Source organism: Idiotropiscis lumnitzeri, chromosome 12, assembly GCF_059441095.1.
Source record: "Idiotropiscis lumnitzeri isolate Australia: NSW breed Sydney's pygmy pipehorse chromosome 12, RoL_Ilum_1.0, whole genome shotgun sequence".
NCBI lineage: Eukaryota > Metazoa > Chordata > Actinopteri > Syngnathiformes > Syngnathidae > Idiotropiscis > Idiotropiscis lumnitzeri.
The window spans coordinates 10,877,129-10,897,230 of NC_142402.1; the positions used below are offsets into that span (position 1 = coordinate 10,877,129).

The following is a 20,102-nucleotide window of genomic DNA, read 5'->3' on the forward strand; positions in this document are numbered from 1 at the left end:
CAAAAATGCTCCAGGCAAAAAGGCCCTCCAGCACATACCTTTGGCTTCATAGTTCTGAGGCGCATTCACGAAATTCTCATGACCAGTGTTCTAAATAAGTCAGCAACGTCTCAGGTGTTAAGTCATGTTCGTCACGTCCGCAACCCATTAGCCGATTTGTAAACTCAATTAAGGTGTCCGACACCTACTCTGACTTGTAAGTAAGACCAAATTAGTTAATCAGCTTGACTGCTGTAGCTAACATTCATCCTTTTTGGGAACAATAAAATCGGCTCTGTGTGTCCTAAAAACTATGTACAGCGCACTCGCCAATGGGAATGCATTTTCCGATCAACGCAGGGGATATATTCCATACCTACCTGCAAAAACACAAAATATATTTATACTGTGGCTTTCGCTTAAAATCTGGAAAAGAAAATGTAACATCTTTTGGACAATGTTACAATGAAATTCTGAATTGCAGCAAAAACAGTGACCAACCGTTGGCCAGTCATGAAAATTGGTTGCCGAACCTCGCACACTGAGCAACACTTCGGTCGGTTTCGGCAGCATCACTCTGTGTGAGGCGCAACATATGCGTCTTGTAGGAAGGAAATATGTTCCACACATAAATCTGTGATTAAGTGGTGCTGATATAGCGACAAAACATTGTATATGTAGAGTTGTGGTCAGAGGTTTACATAAATAGTTTAGTAACCGACTCTGATACAAATTCCAGTTACGCCGCCATAGCAATAGAACTCAGAAGTAAACCGAGGACCCCGCGTATAATGAATTATAAATGACTCCCAAAAATACTATACCCATTTGGGTGAAACTATATCTTGAAAGAGTTTCCCATCCCCTTTCCCATCTCAGTCACGAACAAGGATTTAATAAAGGTTAAAGATTTATAAATAAAGATTTAGGTGAGTGACTCTATGCAGCACATTTGAGCTAGTAAATATAATTTTGACAAGAGAAAATACAAAATAAATTCATACTGCCCTGATCCTCTTTTGTTGTACTAGCATTCCACCATGGAAAAAATATGGTTGAAATTAAGTAAATAAAAGTGCAAACTTAATATGCCATTTGGTGTGTATATGTAATAATGGCTTTATTGGACAATGTTGTGGCAAGGTAAAAACTTTTTTTTTTCCACATTACATTGAGATTCTGAATTAAAATCAAATTGATTGATAATTTATAGTGAATTATAGGTGTGCTCCAACACAAAAGTACAATTTTGCCATCCGGCTGAGCTGCTTAAAGAGGTAATAAAATTAGTTTTCATTGGTGAGCCACAAGGATTGTAGAGTACATGGCAGAGACCAGCGTAATTGACATCGTAGAGAGACGATCAATAACCGTGGTTAATGTTTGATCAGCCAGTCAACTGCAGGTTTGAATGAACAAGAAAATAAATAAACAGCAGCAGTCTATTTGCCTTTTGTTTGAAAAATTTTGTCATGTAGTTCTAGAGGGGGAGACTACAAATAGAGGACTTTAAACACAGTGAAAATGGACCACCAGAGAATCAAAATGACACCGGTGGGTGAGTCATCCAAACAAGAGCGATCACACTGAAGGATAACAGGGTCAAAACCCGTAAGAGGCCTTTGAGATGCGGCCTCAGTCAAGCCATCATTGATCTGCCAGGCAGCGTGAGGACATCGTTATTCACTCTATAAAACATGCTAATCTCTGAATAATCACCACAATTATTTAGCATGATGGGCCTTGCGGAAAGCAAAGCGTTTTTCTTCGCTCCGTTAGTGATAACGTACATTCGGGCATATATGTTCTATGACTATGACTTTTGAGTTGATTTCATTGCGTGACCCAGATCGTAACTTCATTTACCCAAATATCACAAAAAAAGTTCTCATTAAAATTAACTGGATTTGTATTCATCTGTTCCAGCCCCCCCAAACCACCACAAAGAGCTTTTCTCACAATCAGAAGCATCACCATCAGCCCTAAAATAAATCTCCGGTATCCTTTTCAATTTGGCATGAAACAACCACTTATTCGGGACTTGTGTGTTAAATTCATATCAAAAGGGCAGAAAATGCAAAATGGTGTGAGCAGCGGCGTGGTGGATGATATTTAAAATTCCACTCCAGTGAGAAGGGCAGTATTTAGTTTCTTCTTTTTTTTTTTTTTTCCTCCGAAAACCCAGAAGAGACAAATCCAAGTACGGACAAATAAAACGCTGACTGTCTCACACACATTCCAAACAGGAAGGCAGCATGAGTACCAGACGTTTCTGTTGAAACTGAACTATTAATGTTCCAAATGCAACATATTTAAAGTGTGAATCACAGGCATCTCACATAAAAAAATTACTGAACCAAACCACAATGTAAGTTTCTAGTACAATCACATCACTGTTGGCCATTCGTGGAAGTTGTGAGTGTTTATTATTAATGAGTCATGATGATCAGTGGTGACTTTTAGCATCCTAGTTGTGGTCACAATTACAGTAGCTTCGGTATTTTGTATTTTTTTTTTAAATGTTTTTTTTGCATTGTTTGTGCAAATCTTGGTGTATATAGTTGGGGATGGGTCACTACCTTTTCTGTACTGATTAATGTGAAATCAAACGGTACCATGTTTCGGTGCCTAATCGAAACTTTTTTGTGACTCCAAGTGTGACAGTTGCCCGTTTTCCATGGCGCACTTGAACGCAGCACCAGTCTTAAGTTGCCACTCATGCACGCTAAAAATATATTTCCGGGTTTTAAGAGATGGAGACAACTTCTGAACAATATAAATATGGTATTTAATGTATACTGTAACCATGGTGAAGCGGCAAACTTAGTTCAATATTCCTTATTAGCGACGTATTTATGGTCCGTGGCGTGACTCCCACCAAGACAAGAGGGGGCGTGGTCATTTCTCTTAGGGGGCAGTTTTCAAATGGTTATTGATTCACTGATTTCTCCAAAAATAAATAGATAAAAAATAAAATGCAAGCTAAAATCATTTTCCTGTGAAAATAATACCTAATTTGAGCTTGTTATTGGAAAATGGACCATCTTGGATGACCCCTTTCAGAAAATTGGCTATTCTTGGGTGGTCAACCTCAATCCCTATCCCTTGCATATAGTGGGGTCTACAGTATCACTAATAGGTGTATTTTGATGACATCAAGCTCACATTTAGAGGGTATATTAGTCTAAACTGCAGTTACACTGGAAGATAAGTGATGTATTGGATTTTTTTCTGTATCTATCTGTCATATCATTCAGATCTAAAAGGCCTCATTCCTACCCGAGGATGCCTGATTCCATGACGGTTGTGAAGTCCGAGTCCAACAGGGACCAGTAAGAACACAATGCAGGACCACATTTTTCTTTGCATAGATACTAGACATTACTGATATCACTATTGTGTTCAGTTATGGTGTATTTCACGCTTTTGTTGCAAAGGACATACCATTAATGTACAGTCCATCTAGAAAGTATTCATTGCGCTTCAATTTTTACACAGTTAGCTTTTTTTTTCATACATTTGCAAATAGGAAAAATACGACCAATAAAAACGGTTTTACCAACTACAAGCCGGAAAAACATCTGTATCATTTGTGCAGGTCAACGTGAAGGGTGATTGTTTTGTTGTAGTGATGTATGACGTGAAACTTAAAATAAATACAAAGAACATTTTGATATATCCTTTGATACTTCATTACTTGTATTTTTGGGGGGTTATTTTTTTAATAAGGACGATGTTGAACTTGAAATTATCCTTGACAAGTAAGGGAAGGTCACCAACAATTAGCCAGTTGAAATAATCACTTGCAAGACCTTTTAAGGATAAACATTTCCTTGACTTGCAGGTCTTCAAATCATCCACAATAGTCTGAACAAACAGCAAGAATGTGTTCGGCTTATTGACATTCAGGAAAAAACATATTCTAATGAGAAGAGTGTATTTGTTTTGTTTTTCTCGGTACACCTCGCTCGTGATGTGTTTTGATTCAGGAGCAGAAGCGGCGGGCTTCGTCCGAGCCCACGGGGTTGACGACAGGTAAACAATTTCATTAGCGGGCTCCGCTCTCCAATGATAGAGAACAGAAAAACAACACGGGGGGGAGGGGGCAGTAGGAGGAACGTCACTTTTTGTTTTGAATGCCCCGCAGTTGTCAACGCCACCTGAAAGCAGGATATGCAGTTTGTCCGTGACTGGAATAGAAATGATGAACACATGCAGCGGTGACGGGTAATTAGGGCCTCTGCTTGACAGGCAAATGACGCACGAGATGGCCTGGGAGTCTTAACTGGGTTCCGGGTCTCACTGTCAATCAAAACATTGGAAGAGCGAGCAATTTTGACATTAAATGTTGATTTTAAGAGTCCTCTGGACACACAAATATTTAAAATAAAGCTACATGACACCAGAAAAAAATAAATTGGTAATACCATATTTTCTGTTGTTTTTAAGAGAACATACATAAAGCTTTAACGACCCGATTAAATGAATTCTGATAGTATAAAACTGCTTTTCACCATCTCTGTTTTCCAGCGTTTATATACGGTACATGTTCATTTTTGTAATCATTTGAATTTGGCACGGACATGAACAACACTTTTCAGATTTACAGTTATTTTCATTTCAAAGAGGACTTAAAAAAAAAATTAAGGCCCCTACACAATAGTGTGGACTATCTGCAGTAGATGATCTGAAAATGCAACCAAAACTAGGCCGCAATAAGTTCATTAATACAACGTAAAGGATAACTGCCACTTGTCTTGACCATCTATACGACCATCCATCCATTATCTGAACCGCTTCTCTTCACGAGGGTCACGGGCATGCTGGAGCCTATCCCAGCTGCCTTCGTACAGTAGGCAGGGTACACCCTGGATTGGTTATGAGAATGTAAAAACAATTTCACTGCATTATTCTCATGAAAAGGTCCCCAAAATCCAAAGTCGGAACTTGGTTCATTAAAAGCAAATCAAGACTGAATGGCTATGCTTGACAGAAATTGCTTTTTAGAAAAAGAGTCACCAGCACACAGTAAATGTCAAACGCAGCTGTGGTTGGGCAAAAATTCTGCAACATGCACTGATTGGTTCGTGCTCTCCACATCAATTACAATTTAAACAAACAACTAAATCGTGAATAATGAAAAAGTCAAGAGTAAAACGTCTGTACAGAATGGAAGGTTGCGGCCAGCGCACGCCAAGTGAGGAAAAACGCCTATCCGCCCGGCTTGTGCTGGATGCCTGAAATGTCTGGGATTCCACAGGACTGGCTCCAGTAGCTGTACGGCAAAGAGTTCGCAGGGTGCAGCTCCTGGCAAGTGCCAGAGTGGTGAAGTCAGCTCAGAGGGAAACACTCACGTTATGTGTGCATGTGTGTGTATCCGGGGGATGGAGGGGTGGGGATAGGGGATAACAGAATCGTCTGCCGCACACTCAAGAGAGTGAGACCGAGCACTTTCCACATGAACTTCAAGACTCAAATGTACTGATTCAGTTTGGTGGGTTTGTTTGCGCCTTATTCAGCACTCGCATGTACACTTACGCTTAATGTCAGCCCAATCGTCATCACATCAATCAGTTTACCGATGAGGAAGTAAAAGAACCCATCATTCATGCTTAATTATATAATAAGATTCATTTCCTTTAACAGTGGAACGCCATACCGCAAATTATTCACCAAGTGCGTCATCGACAAGAAAAGTATTCTATTTCTTCTCAGGCACAAGCTGTAATAACTGTTAATACTGCAGTGATGAATATCAGAACTTGGTTGATAAAAATAAAGGGTATTCAGCCATTATGAAATGGGTCATGAAAGTGTTTAGACAAAGTGGCTAAACAGCGGCCGGCACGGTGGTCGAGTGGTTAGGACGGCCGCCTCACGGGGGATCGATTCTGGGCTCTGGTATTTCTATGTGGAGTTTGCATGTTCTGCCCGTGCCTGCGTGGGTTTCCTCCGGGTACTCCGGTTTCCTCCCATACACACACAACATTCATTCAAGAGCGTATCCTGGTTCTGGGTTCAATCTCCGGCTCCTGCGACCTTTAGCAAGATACTGATCGTGCGTCATCAGGAGGTGAATTAGGAGTCAGTGTGAAGAGCTTTGCAGGTGGAAAAGCGCTGGGCTAGTGAAAGCCCATTCACTCATAGTCGTCATTATTTCTTCAGGTCACAAATTCCCTTACATCCCAAACTGATTAAGCATAATCGTAAACCCCAAATCCTCCCAAAGCAGCCTCTATCGTTTCATTCAGCGCTATCAGAAAAGTATCTGGTTCCGCTGGCTTTCTCTCCGTCCATTCATAATCCTGGTGCGGAAATGGTGCAACAAAGACGGGAAACAATCAGGATGAACGCTGTGTCAACTTTGACCACTACAATCATATGAAGTGGGGAAAGCGCAGTGGCGCCACTGAGGACGTCGGCAGTAGCCCCGAGTGGGAGAAGGGGCCACAGTTTGGCGGCATCGTGAAGTGTCCTCGTCCGCCGCAGTGACCGCTGACCTCGCTATTCCTTCCTCTACAGAGTGACAGATGGCTTAATGTGCCGTTACACCACACTGTTACTCTTCCTCTGTCTCCTAGCAGCAACACCAAACAATACCCGGCCCCATGCATAAGTTATGTCCAGGTGTGATTTATAGGTCTCATCTTATACGCACACTGAACCTTGAAAGCTCAATCTTGTCCATACATGATGGACATCTTCACCTTGTCTTTTGTCCACAAGGTATTAACCAATCAGCAGAAAATCATTAATTATGCAACGCATGCTGGCAAATGGCCGCCTCTTGTGTATCAACTCCAGCCCAAGGAGGGTAATTAAGATGTGTTTTAATAACACAGTCATGTGGGAGATACAGGCGCTCGTTTAATTTTCCTTGCGAGCAAGAGATGGTAAAGATTAGCAGTGCAAATAAGAGGATAGCACACATTGCTAGGATACACTGGAAGTAGTAAGTGGCGGAACCAAATAATGACAGAATAGCACACTCTTTGCTGCCAAAGTGGGATCGCTAAAGGCCAAGTGGTGAGCATGGCTGCCTCACAGTTCAGAAGCTCATGGTTCAAACCTCAGCTCTGGCGCTTTCCTGTCTGAAGTTTGCATAATATCCACTGGGTTGGTGGAATATAAATAAATAAAAAAATATATACAAGTCCGGTCCTCGGGAGCCCCAATCCAGCCTTCGTAACATGTTTCTCTGCTCCAAAACACCTGATTCAAATGATTAGCTCACCAGCAAGCTTTGCACAAGCCTGCTACCGAGCTCTCATTTGAATCAGGTGCGTGGAGGTTAGGATAATATCTAAAACAGGCTGCCGCTAAGGCATTTAATGTACCCAAAGAAAAAAAAAAAAAAAGGGAACTGACCATGTGAAAATAAACAAGAATGCCACTACCAGATAAATTTAAAGACAGTGTGACAGTTAAGAATGTTAAAATGTCACTCAAGCATCACCGGTGCAGTTACAGGTTTTATGATGGCATCAGATTTGGATGCCAGACGCGCGACACTCTTGATTTAATCACTCAATGGAACTGATTGAAAATGTGAAAATTAATTGTTACTCTACAAAAGTTCATCTATGCTTCATAACTCAGAAAAGGGATTAATATATTTAATGAAGGAGGAAAATAAATAGTCTGTCTAAACTGGGACATAACTAATTAGCACGGTCGCGTTTTCCAAATAAACATCGTCCGAGGTTGATTTTGCTAACAGCGTGTTGCCCTCAACATAACTGAGTAGGTAGGAAGTGAGAAAGCGCAATCAGATTTGTGAACAGCGGAGATCACAAGTACAGTCAACAAGACCGTATCTCAACATTAGCCGGTGTGGCCGCTGTGGACATGGCACGTGTTCATGCAGGCGAGTAAGGCCAAATCTAATCAGTGCGGCTAACCAGAGTCTCCTGCAACCTCGCTTCGCCACTTTGCCCAAAGGATGTGCGCTATTCATCCGCGAAAGGGAGCAAATCTGTTGCGGTCGCTCTGGTTGCATCTAAAATTACCCAGCGGGGCAGGGTACATGAGGGTTGTGACTCCAAACATGGGCGCTAAGCCAGGTCAAGCCGCATGGATCTGGAGTCAAGTTCTTTTGTTGTGTGAGTGTGCATCCAATGCCTCTTACAATAGCTGCCGAATCTCATTGTCAACTAAGTAGCGATGTATGGATTCCATTATAACGAGTGGGTACATTTTATAGCGATAAAGTGTGATTTCTATGAATGTCAAATGGTACAATTTGGAAATGAGCCTGTGGAAGTGGAAGTTAGCCGTAGAGCTCACGCAAGATATCATGCTAGACTTCCACATATTCAGTTAGGTTTTTTGTGTTTTTTTTTTTTTTTAGATAGTAATCCATCTTGCGAGGCTCCCGCATATATTGCAGGTGACTTACGTCACCAGGTTTGTGCATTTCTCACTAGATTTCCGCATTTCTTTTTTATTTGTCTTGCTATGCTTCCACACATTGCACAAGCCTTCCACATATAACACCATAAGATATTGCATATCTCCTTTACACTTTCGTATATACATTGCCAAGCTTCTGCCTATCTCGTTATGTTCTCGCATATCTTGCCACTCTCCTGAATATCTCGCTAGACTTCCACATGTCTCACCGCAAATCACCTCGCTAATTGACCAAATCTTGCTAGATTCCTCTGCATCTTGCTCAGCTTCTATTCTGCGTGATTCTGGAGACTTCTACATATCTAGAGAGATAAGACTTCTGAAAATCAAACACTGCTAGATATTTTCTCATTTCGCTAAACTTTTCCAAATCTCGTTAGTGAACAACACATCTTGAAGAGCTTCTGCATATCGCGCAAAAATGTCACATCTCGCTATACTCCCGCATAACATATCTCGTGTGGCTTCCACAAAATTTGTTGGACTTCTGCATCACTCTCGAGGCTTCGGCGTGTTTCGAGAGACTTTTACATATCTCGCGAGATAGATATCATATACTGCTAGACTTCTACTTTCTGGACATCTCTAAGGTAGTAATGGGTAAATGAAGCTTCAAATCTGCTTCATGAACCATTTGTAGTATTTTTGGACTCCAGTAGATGGCACTCTCCGTTCAACATTGGGCTGAAAGCACACTGACTTGCTATTTTTCAAACCCTTAATTAATCCAACAATGCCATCTACAGGAGTTAAAAATACAACAACTGGTTCATGAAGCAAATTTGAAGCTTCATTTTGCCATCACTACTCCGTGGGCTGCCGCATATCTCACTATGCTAGGCTTTTGCTTATCTTGCTCGACTTTCATATATCGCCTTAGGCTCTCATGTGCTTCGGGAGACTTATGCATATCTTGCAAGGCTCTACCTAGCAGTCAAACTTCCATGTATCAGAGTATCTCACTAAACTCCTGCATATCGAGCAAGCCTTCAACATCATATGCTCATAGGCTTCTGCACATCCCGCTAAATTTCCATAATAATCATATCTTGTTAGGCTTCCGCTCATCTTGCCAATCTTCTTCAGGGTCCCCATAGTGTCATACTGTGTGGCTGAGGTTCAACTGTGACTGTGGCGAGCACATAACTGGAGTTTGTTGCATGTGGGTCAACATCTGGTCGGGACCAATTGTTGCTGGAATGAAACCCTGATGGCTTTTGGCAGCAAAGTTCTCCCAGGGTTTGTGGACCGAACCAGTGAAAATCCCTCTTGAATCAAATTTGATCCACTAACCAGTCAATCGTCTACGGGGGGAAGGAAAGAAACTCCGCATTTGGCTCACGTCCAGCAATTTACACTGCCTCCGTTTTCTAAACATGGGAGGGCAGCAGCTGGCGTCTGCTTTACCGAACAACTGCTGAGCAACAAAGCGGGTCGGGAATAATTGCATCAGCAACTTTGCAGATGTGGGTGACAAGTGTACTGCTTTTCCCTGTAAATTGCACAGACACAACAATGACAAGTAATTAATGGTGACTTGTCCTTTCACTGAGTGAAAAGTACACAGTGATGTGGCTCATATGTTAATGGATTAACGTCACAGATGACCAACACAATTATTACAAATTACTCCAGAAGGGGATTATGGTGTCCAAAAACAACAAATTATGCGCTGCATGGCCAGCAATAACGATGGTTTAATAAGGTGCAGTCACGTCCCTCATGCCACCTACAGCTTTGGTCCTTGTAAAAGTAACAAGAGTTGACGATTGTCTAAACAAGAGCAAGCAGACTAAACCTGCAAATATTTTCGGCCTATACCGTATATTAATTAGGGCTGTACAATATACAAGAAATCTATTGTCATTGCGATAACGGCACTTGCAATATGCATATCGCAACGATGTGCGACAAATGATCTATTACTTATGGAATCGTATGGTTTTACTTGACTTTGAACAATTAGATGCACCCTTTAATGCACATTACCATCCACAAAAGAGAACAGCCTCTATGGGCATGACTAACACAAACCAACTTTAATACAAAAAGGTATTTCTCTGAACAGATCATAAAAATGTTATTTCTTACATGTTATGTAATATCGCAATAATATCGACATCGCAATCTTGCACACCTCATTCATATGGTGTAGCCAACAGGGGGTTGCCAACGTGGAAGCTCCCAACGATGAAAGAACAAGTACATTTCAAAAAGCAAAAGTCCATTGATTAAATGAAGGGTATAAGTAATGAGTGTAGTGCAGAATAATTAAGAGAAGTTGCCGTTTAAAAAGTGTTGCCTCCTTTTCTATTAGTGTGATTATTCCAGATTAAAGAACGGAACAGCTGAGATTTTTATTTCCTTTAGAAAATAAAACAGTATCATGGGCTTTCGGTTGTGAATTGCAACGCGTGGGTGCGGCAACGACGAATGCCCTGTCCCCCAGGTTCTGGTAAATAATCATTTTGTACTCACCAGAGATGCCGATACAGAGGCATCAGACCTCCTTTCTTTGCTCCTGCCTTTCTGTGTACTACATTGTTCAACTCATACATGCTGACCTTTTCTTCTTCTGTCAGTTTTCCTTGAAAAGTGGACCTTGAAAGTAATTTTTTATCCTTTCTATGTCCATCCTAATATTCAAAACCACACAGCTACTTAATATTTATCAGTAGACTTGATTTTGGACAGATATTTCTAGAAGAGTGGTAAAAAAAATGTACTAACTTTAAGTTGCTGATTCTAAGTTGCCTTGATCAGATTTGGTTTAACTTCCTGCACACAGTTTTTGGAGTGGTAAGTGCCCCTACACCCCACCGACCACCGGTCAATGCTACTATTGTTAGTTAGAAACAACATCAGAGAAGCAGAAGGTGCAAAATCATTAAGAATAATTCCTAGCTACCTTCGGGCAGTAGGCGGGGGAGAAGCGGTACAGAAGATGGATGGATGGATTGATAATTTGCGTAATTTCCTCAAGAGCTTCTGGATTTTGCACTTTTTAAAAATTCAGCACTGGGGCCCGTTTATTACAGGACCTCGGTACCCACCCCTACTACTAGTTGAAGTTTGCTGTCAAGATAAACATCCAATTAGGAGAATTTAACAACATGTATTTAAAACAAACATCTTCGGCTTTCAATCTGCTAGCTTAATGCTAATGCTAACACATAATGGGAAACAATAACAACAATTTAACCAAGTTCAACAAAATAATTTTTTGTAACCAAGCAACTGATATTTGAACACAAACAGTACAGCAACGCATTGAGAGATTCAATATAACAGTATTACTATTCACGGTCAAATCTTTATCCTCTGCAAGGAGCTGAGAACTCTATACAGTACAGAATGTACGGTATTTCCATTTGTCTGTCCTACACTGCCACTGTTTCATATATTTTAATTCGACTTAATTGTCATTTCAGTATGTTTTTATGACGAACAATACTATAGAGTGATATTTCTCTCAGAAAAAACACATTCCAAAATTTTGGGTTGCTTTTTGGGAGCCTGGAAGGGGTTAACAGATCTTGTCAATTCAATCAGGAAGGACGATTGAAGAAAGCGCGTGGTGCCGGCACAAATTCAATTCACGTGTGAGTGAGCCCTTGGCAATAGATGAGCTCAATTAACTTAATCGTATGGGGCTGTGTCGCCAAATTGCCTTTGCAAACAAAATTGTCCCCATTTAATCAACTTGTATTCACACTTTAATAGGGTTGTGGTTAGTTAACTGCATCTCAAACCAAGCCACTGTGCTGTGTCATGTTGCTACATCATGGTTGGATCACAACCAGTACAGTAAAAGCCAACGAGGGTCACTGTGCAAAAAAAAAATAATTTGTCGTCGTCGATCACTGATGATGATGATGAAGAATTGCAGCTTTGGCTAAAGTTAGCTGTGTTGCAATGCCGGCATTGTGTCATGTGCTGGAGTTTGTTAAAGTACTTTCTATTTCAGTACAGCTTCCACTGTACGAATCTGGATCTTAACGCGACGCCACGCTTGGCCAGTTAGCCCGTCAATGGCTCATCTCAGCAGGGCTCCTGTTTTTGGAGGTGCTGGGACAAGATACAGATGTTTGGCTTGCAATGTGACGAAAAGCGTATTGGCCGTCCCGCAGTGCCAAGCAGTTCAAGTCGTCGGAAGAATCTTGCACACGGGTGATGTCCCAATAGCTCTGCTTGCACCCTTACGCAACACAGCGGCCTGCACTTTAACAGCTCTGGGACATGTTTCTCCACCTATTATTGTGCTCCTCTCTCGGTAATTCATTCTTGTCATGGTTAGGAATATTGTTATTAGCCATGTCCAATTGGGATTTGGACCAACATTCATAGGGTCACTATAAACGTCATTTTTTTTCTACTTGGGTACAGGTATCATTCAGACTGACGTGAGGACAACACATTTTAGGCTTTGAAATTTTTTTAAGCATGCCCAGTGGCTTGCCAATTGACATTGCAGCAGTGTTTCAAAATTGCCACCTGGCAAGAGGTTTTTCTATCCCAACTGCAGTTCGCTTTGAGCAGCTTTATGGCCGTCAGACTGAAGATTTATTTTTTTTATATTAGTATATTTTATTTATTGATGGCTGTAGATGATAAATTTGGTTTTGGAAATGTGTAGTCCACTCAGCTACATAGCACATTTCATGAAATCTGAAAAGCTGAATGTGGAAGTGGTAATGCCAGAGATTTGTTTGCAGAATTGATGTAATAGCTTTAAGTTGTTGAATTTCTTACTGATTTACAGTTCAGTATATACTGATATATTCACTGTATTATGTTGATGTGGTGAAGACTTACAGTGCACGTCAAAGTATTTAGAAAATTTACAATGTGGAATGGAAATAGATAAAGTGTCTTATATTATTTAATACTTTATTGGTCTTTATCTTAATAACCTATAAAGTATTATAGTTGTGATGTCATTTATAGTAATAAAAATTAATTATTTGCTTGTTTAAAAAAAAAAAAAACAGCACACATAAATCATTGCAAATTAGATTATTTTCCAAAATCGTTCAGCCCTCCTCCAACTGGTATGTTTGTTAAAAACAGAATCTTTTCTTGACAAGGCAAACAGCAGAAGGCCTGCCTACTATCACCACTCGAGAAAACATCAAACACAAAGATCAAATTTGTGCACATTTCTTATTTAATGTGGTTGGATTTTTCACCTATTATTCAGTTTTTTTAAGGCAATATTCTTAAAATATTTTTCAAATATCTATTTTTTTTATTATTAAAGGACTTGTTTTTACTTGTCATTAAATATTCCATATACCTTTTCTACTTCTTTCACTTTTTTTACTCATTTGTGAGATTTTGTGTAGTTTTAAGACCTAGTGTGAAGTTGGTTCAGAAAATGCCAAATTAAATATTTTTGTGTCACAAGTAAAGTACTTACACATATTACAATTAATAAAGCACGAAGAAATATTTTTATTTGTGATATTTGATGAAATCAGCATTGCTATAGGTCTAACTAGTAACCCAGGATGAAAAAAAAAAGAAAAAAAAACCTATGAGTATTCTTAATATAGATTTATTACTCAAAATACGGTGGGTCAAGTTTACTTCACACTTGGTCGTTAAAATGTTGTATTTTCATTTACAATTTTTTTTCAAATGTGCTCTTTTGTCCTGAAATAACAAGGCTATGCGCACATACGGTAAGCTCTTCTTTTCACTTCCTCATGACTTGTTTGTCAAGCACCTTCAAAGGGTGAATAGTGTTATTTTTGTGTTATTTTACTGCAGTTGTACTTGAAAGTGTTTGAGTTATACGACAGTGAAGAACAACTTACTTCTCTGGCAGTGATTCTGCGTCCAGCAGCGCTCACTGAAGTGCCCGTTGATGGTGGTGGTCTGGCAGGTGGTCTTCCCCACAGACACTCCGGGGCACACGTCTCCACACTCTCTGTCGTTCTTGTTGGCCATGATGTAGTTGTCCTCCACAGAGTCCAGGATCTTGGACCAGTCCAGCGTGGATAGGTAGCAGAGGTCCGGGTTCTTCTCGATCCTGACGGCTCCCCGCGTGATGTTCATCAGGCTGTGCAGGCCCAGCTCGCGCAGCTGCAGCATCTCGAAGACCACCAGAGCGTAGTTGAAGAAGAGGTTTTTGCCGCGGATCACCGTCAGGTTGGGGAACAGGTCGCTGAGGCTCTCCATGCCGTATACGCGGAACAGCAGCAGGTAGTCGGTCACCACAGTCAGCTTGGGGAAGGCCAGGCCCCGGAAGTCCTCAGGCTTGGTCCCGAACATGAGGATGATCTTTAGGTGACCTTCGATCACAGTGCAGTTGGCCAGCGAATTGAGGTTGGTCACATTGTTACGGATGTCCTTGCTCGGACAAACTAGAAAGACACAAAGAGAGAACAAGATGTTTAAGAATACGAAGGAGCGTTCTAGTCAAGCCTACCTGTCTTGTGCTCTTCCGGAGAAAAAATAAATAAATGTGTAGCACAACTGCTGGTGAGCAAACACCAGGGGTGGTGATGTCTTTTTAGTAGTATGTTTAACTTATTTGACAAACCAGTGTGAATGTGAATATAAGTGTAGCATAGGGGTGGAAAAACAAATTAAAAATATGAATACATTTTCCATATTCGCAGTGTTGACTTAGTGAAGAAAAGAAAACGCAACTCTTGTCGAATTATTTATATATTATAACTGTCTTCTACAGTAAATACAATTTTTTAAGTCGTCTTGGAAAAAAAATAAAATTGCATTCACATAAAATATTTTTTTTTCTTGAAATATTAATTACATTTAATCTTTCATCATAATTACAGTTACCCCCATTAGTATGTCTTTATTCTTATATATTATATTTATGACTTATTTCTGTGATGATTATTGTGGTGAAATTCAGATTATCTTCAATTTTAAAAAATGACATTTGAATTTCATGTTTTTCTTCAAAAATAAAACTTTATTCAACAATCAAAATAAAATTGTTATCTTTGTATCGTTTCCTAAAATTCAATTGAAAATGATTTTTTAAAGAAAGATTTTTAATTTAATAGACATTTTGCCTGTTTTAACTCCCCAAAACAAACAATATCACTAGAAATATGTATAATTTGAATCTTGTAAAATTTCATGAAAATCATGACTTCTTGAAAAGTAAATTTCATACAAATAACTTTTCTTCTAAAAAATATATGTTTTTATTCTTGTAAAATTGAGGAAAACATCTCAACATAAAATGAAGACTTCGTCAAATTAAAAAAAAAAGTGCTCATGAAATTTGATAAAATGCACTCACTTGAAAATAAACTATTTTCATGAAGTAATCTTTTTCTATTGATAAAAAATACATACAAATGTATTCAGGCATGATTGCTGACCAGTGGCTTACTGAACATGACCGATGCCTTGGGCAAGACATCTGCTTTAGAAATGCAAAGTCGAAGGAGTCAGACATACGGGAGAATAATAGATCTCTTGGTAATTAGAGGGGATATTTCACTCCAAAATAAGCGGCTATTTTCCTGGCTGTGATGAAGAGCAGACTGTCTTTGTTGACGTTTTTGTTTAGCAACTGCATTTCTGGTGCTAAGTCACTGAAAACCGTGGAGCACTGCCATGTGAGCGAGGTTCTCCGTCTAGCCAGAGGTAATTTGTGAAGTCATGTTTGGTGTTTGTGTTGCGGAGGGGGTTCCGGATAATGTTAGAGGGCAGACACACCAGAGAACTGAACTGGTCGCATTCAGGTGTGACTAGCAACTAGCGAGCTACCAGGCTCTTTCCGTTTAAAAACGAGAATGAAATACAAATAAGAACGTTACTAGCATAAGTTAATCAACAGGTGGCGCTAGACTCACTCACAACAAACATACCTCAAAAAAACACAGCTCGCTAGCTGAAGACAAAATGGAGTCCTGTGGTGGTATACTTAAAGATGATAGCACCAATGGGCCGATAAAGAGCTTACGTAAGGCTTACAAACAAGCCATAGGCCAATCGCCTGGTGAGAGTAAACGCACAACGCCCACATTAAGGCCTGATGCATCCCACTTTTTTTTTCTACATCTGCTATTGGCCGTGCAGGTGCAACCGGCTTATAGTTCACAAGAGTGCAGGCATGTGGCTGTGTATTTGTTGACTGAGGCAGTCACCAGTGAGCCGGGGGCACGGGGTCAGCTGGTCAGCCCTAAGCTGGTGAAAGGCATGCATGTCTTTATGGTTGAGACCTCCTTTGACACCTTCTCTTGCAAAACAGAACAACTCGGCGCATAAACAACGAGCTTTACAAGAACATTTACAACGTGTAAATCATTTAACACGTTATTTTTAAGAAGACCATTCCAAGAGGAAAGGAAGGGCTACATCATTTGTACAATTAACATAAACATGTCATCAAGTCACGGGAATAAAAGTGTGAATATTTCAAGGGAAAGACTTTTTTTTAAATACAAGAATTTTTAGGCCGAGCACAAGTACTTACATTTGAGTACTCGATTACACCGTGTGCCTATACTTGCTGATAATGCCAGTACATCTTGGAATGGAGATGAAAAATTGGTTTATTTTCACCAAATATTGTTTAAAACCGCAAACGCTTCTAGAACATGACACAGGGTTCAAGCCAAACACTTTTTAATGATTACTGACATTTTAGCATCCCACAGCATGATTTTCTAACAGTCCTGAATCAAATTGCACTTAAATGTAGCTTGAAACGCAAGGCATTGCAGTTTTGGGGTGTCTCAGACCAAAAACTAGAGAGCACCATGTAAAAGGAGAACATAAGTAAGAGACAAAGAAAGACCTAAGGTTTAGCACAAGTTAAAAAAAATGAAAATGTGACAGGACAGACGAAGAGATAGTTGCTTCGAAAGGAAAAAAACTTTGTTTTTGTAAAATTTCTGTGGTTTGCAGGAAAAAATACTTCCTTCTCATGATTTTTTTTCCCTAAATGTACGAATATTCTTGTAAAACTGCAACTTGAAAGCTACATAAATTCATCCTCATAAAATTGGGAATTTTTATACATTAAAACATAAAAGTTCATTCTAATAAAGTTTGGACTGTTTCCATGATAGAACTATTCTAATAAAATTGTTTTTTAAGTAAAAAAGTAGCTTCAACATTCTTTCAAAATTGAGAAAATTATTCTAAAAAAACTAAATTGTTATAAAAATTACAAATTGTCCTTTTTCTACAAAAACTGAGTAATCTCAAAGAACAGTGAGTGACAACATTACAAATGCCATAAATATAAAAACTTTTTTTTTTAAAGATTGCACAGCTCCTCCTTTCAGAATATGTTTAAAACTTTTTTTCAAATGATTGGCACAGAAGCGACATCTATGTGACTTGAAATTGAGGGAACTGGATTGGTGGAAATCATTTTGAAACCAGCAAATTGAGTGCAACAAGAGTTAAGAGCCACAAAGAACTCAGCTTTCTTCTACACTCCAAAGGAGTGAATGGAGAAGCGTACAATAGGAGGGAACGCCGCTGCTCGTAAAACATGCACCGAGTGACCCCGCGCAGAAGGCAAGTGAGTCGGAGTCGTCGCTCCTATCAGTGTTCACTTTCAGCTGGGATAGTATTTTTAGCAATGGCCAATCTAAGCCATTGATAGCTAAGCTCACTGGAAACAGGAACACGTCGGCCCGACTGTGCGAGTGGGAAACTTGGGAGAAAGACTGAGCTCGTCCATGTGCGAACATTTAGTCACAACTTTTGCCATGGATCGTAAATCTAAAAGGACGTGTTGCCAAAGGCACAAAATAGCTGCATTGCAGGTTGTGGCAACGTGACCCGCCTTGAGCAAAACAAACACTCAACAAATCCATTTGAACTGTCATACAAGTGTGAAAGATTAACCATTGTACAATAAAGCTCAAATAAAGTCAATAGCGATGCTATAATTTAGTTAAAGACTGAAATGATCATATTGATGTAAGCAGACAAACTGACCCTGAAATATGATTATTGTCATACATTTTCGTCTTTCCCCATCACTGGTGGTGGCATCACCCAAAAATGGTAAAAGCTAAAGAAAAAGAGTTAATCCACTGAGATCTTTGCTTAAATGACAAAAAATGATGAATTAATTGATATAAAAAATCCTAACCAAAAAAATACTATAATACGATGGCTAAATAATAATAATAATGAATTGGGGCGGCACGGTGGCCGACTGGTTCGCACGATGGCCTCACAGTGTGAGACAGCATCGGGCGTGGGTTCAATCCCGGCTGCGGCCATCCTGTGTGGAGTTTGCATGTTCTCCTCGTGCCTGCGTGGGTTTCCTCCGGGTACTCAGCTCTCCTCCCACATTCCACAGACTTGAATTGTAGGTTAATGGAACACTTGAAATTGGCCCTAGGTATGAGTGTGAGCGCGGATGGTTGTCGGTTTATGGGCCCTGCAACCAGTTCAGGGTGTACCCCGCCTAACTGCCCGAAGATAGACAGCTGACCCTTGTAAGGTGCAGATAATGGATGGATAGTTACAATGTACTCTAAAGTGTTTGTAGACTACACACTATTCATTTTACAAATGACGCTTTATGTGAGTGGCCTTCCACAAAGTGGTGCTCACAGAACGATACTATTTAAGTAAGAGCAGCTGATAGAGTAATCGATAGGATGATTGATGATTTAAAACTATTCATGGGTGGCAGCCTTAATTCTTCCACTTTTAAGCCGTCCACCTCCACCACAGACGCGCGCTCAAAAGGTCGCCATGGCAACGGGCTGAGATCCCCACACAACAAGGCCAGATTGCTGTTGGCTGTGCTGCGGAGAATCATCAATGAGCCATCAGCAGAGCTTGAGCACGGGCCAAAAGTACGAAGCAAAGCAGCACACAAGACAAAGCTAAATTTATATGTACTCAAGTCGGTCCACGCACAACACGCCGTTCCTTTATTTATTTCTGAAAACAAACTTGTCCATCCCACCAGGGGAGGTGAATAGGTGGAGGGGTAGCGCATTGTTAGGCTGGTGTTGAGCATGGAGGTCCCCCTAAGAGGCCCCCCAAAAAGGCGGGAACACAAATAGCGGAGGGATTGTGAAACTTCCCTTTCCAGGGTTTCACAGTTCTCTTTGCTCTCCGTACAAGTCAGCGAGATTCTTACAACAACGTGATGTAATCATCTTCACCGAGCTTGGAAAGAACTGCAACCAATGCTTTCTTTCACGAGTTTGGACCTTTCTACAACCCGGTTACAAACAACAAACTTTGCTAAGGATTGTCAGTGAGTGACCAGCGTCATACATTAGAGTTAGGTGAGGGTAATGTGGCCTTAAAGACCAAGTGTGAAGTGAGTTGAATCAATGCCATTTATTTTATTTTTTTAAACAAAAAATTATTATTGTTCCCACACACATTTTTTATTGCAAATAATTAGCCATTATTCTTTGTTGTTTTGCTGATAACTTTAATATTTTTTTTTAACATTTAAAAAAGGTGGTTCACTCTCCAGTCCCACAAACAGAAACGACTTATTTTCTTTTTCCATCTATTCATTTTGGAGAAATTGGGAAATAAGTGACAAATTTGAAAAACTTTTAAGGAGGAATACGGCCACGCCCCCCTCCGCTTTCTCCATGTTTGGGCGAGTCATTTTTGCATGCGAACCTATTATATAAGTGCCGATGTTAACGTCAGAGAAGTCCCTTTAAATCAGCGTGATTGATTTGGCAATCATCTCCTTCTTGACATAAAGAAAACTATGT

General features: G+C 40.1%; 1 protein-coding gene across 1 annotated transcript in view; it reads right to left on the bottom strand.

Annotated features, from left to right (window-relative positions):
* insra (insulin receptor a) overlaps positions 1 to 20,102 on the bottom strand; it is a 53,616-nt gene that overhangs the window by 25,492 nt on the left and 8,022 nt on the right. The window contains exon 2 of the mRNA XM_088310405.1: positions 14,211 to 14,759. Within this exon, the coding sequence (XP_088166531.1) occupies positions 14,211 to 14,759 (549 nt within the window). The remainder of the gene's footprint in view (positions 1 to 14,210; positions 14,760 to 20,102) is intronic.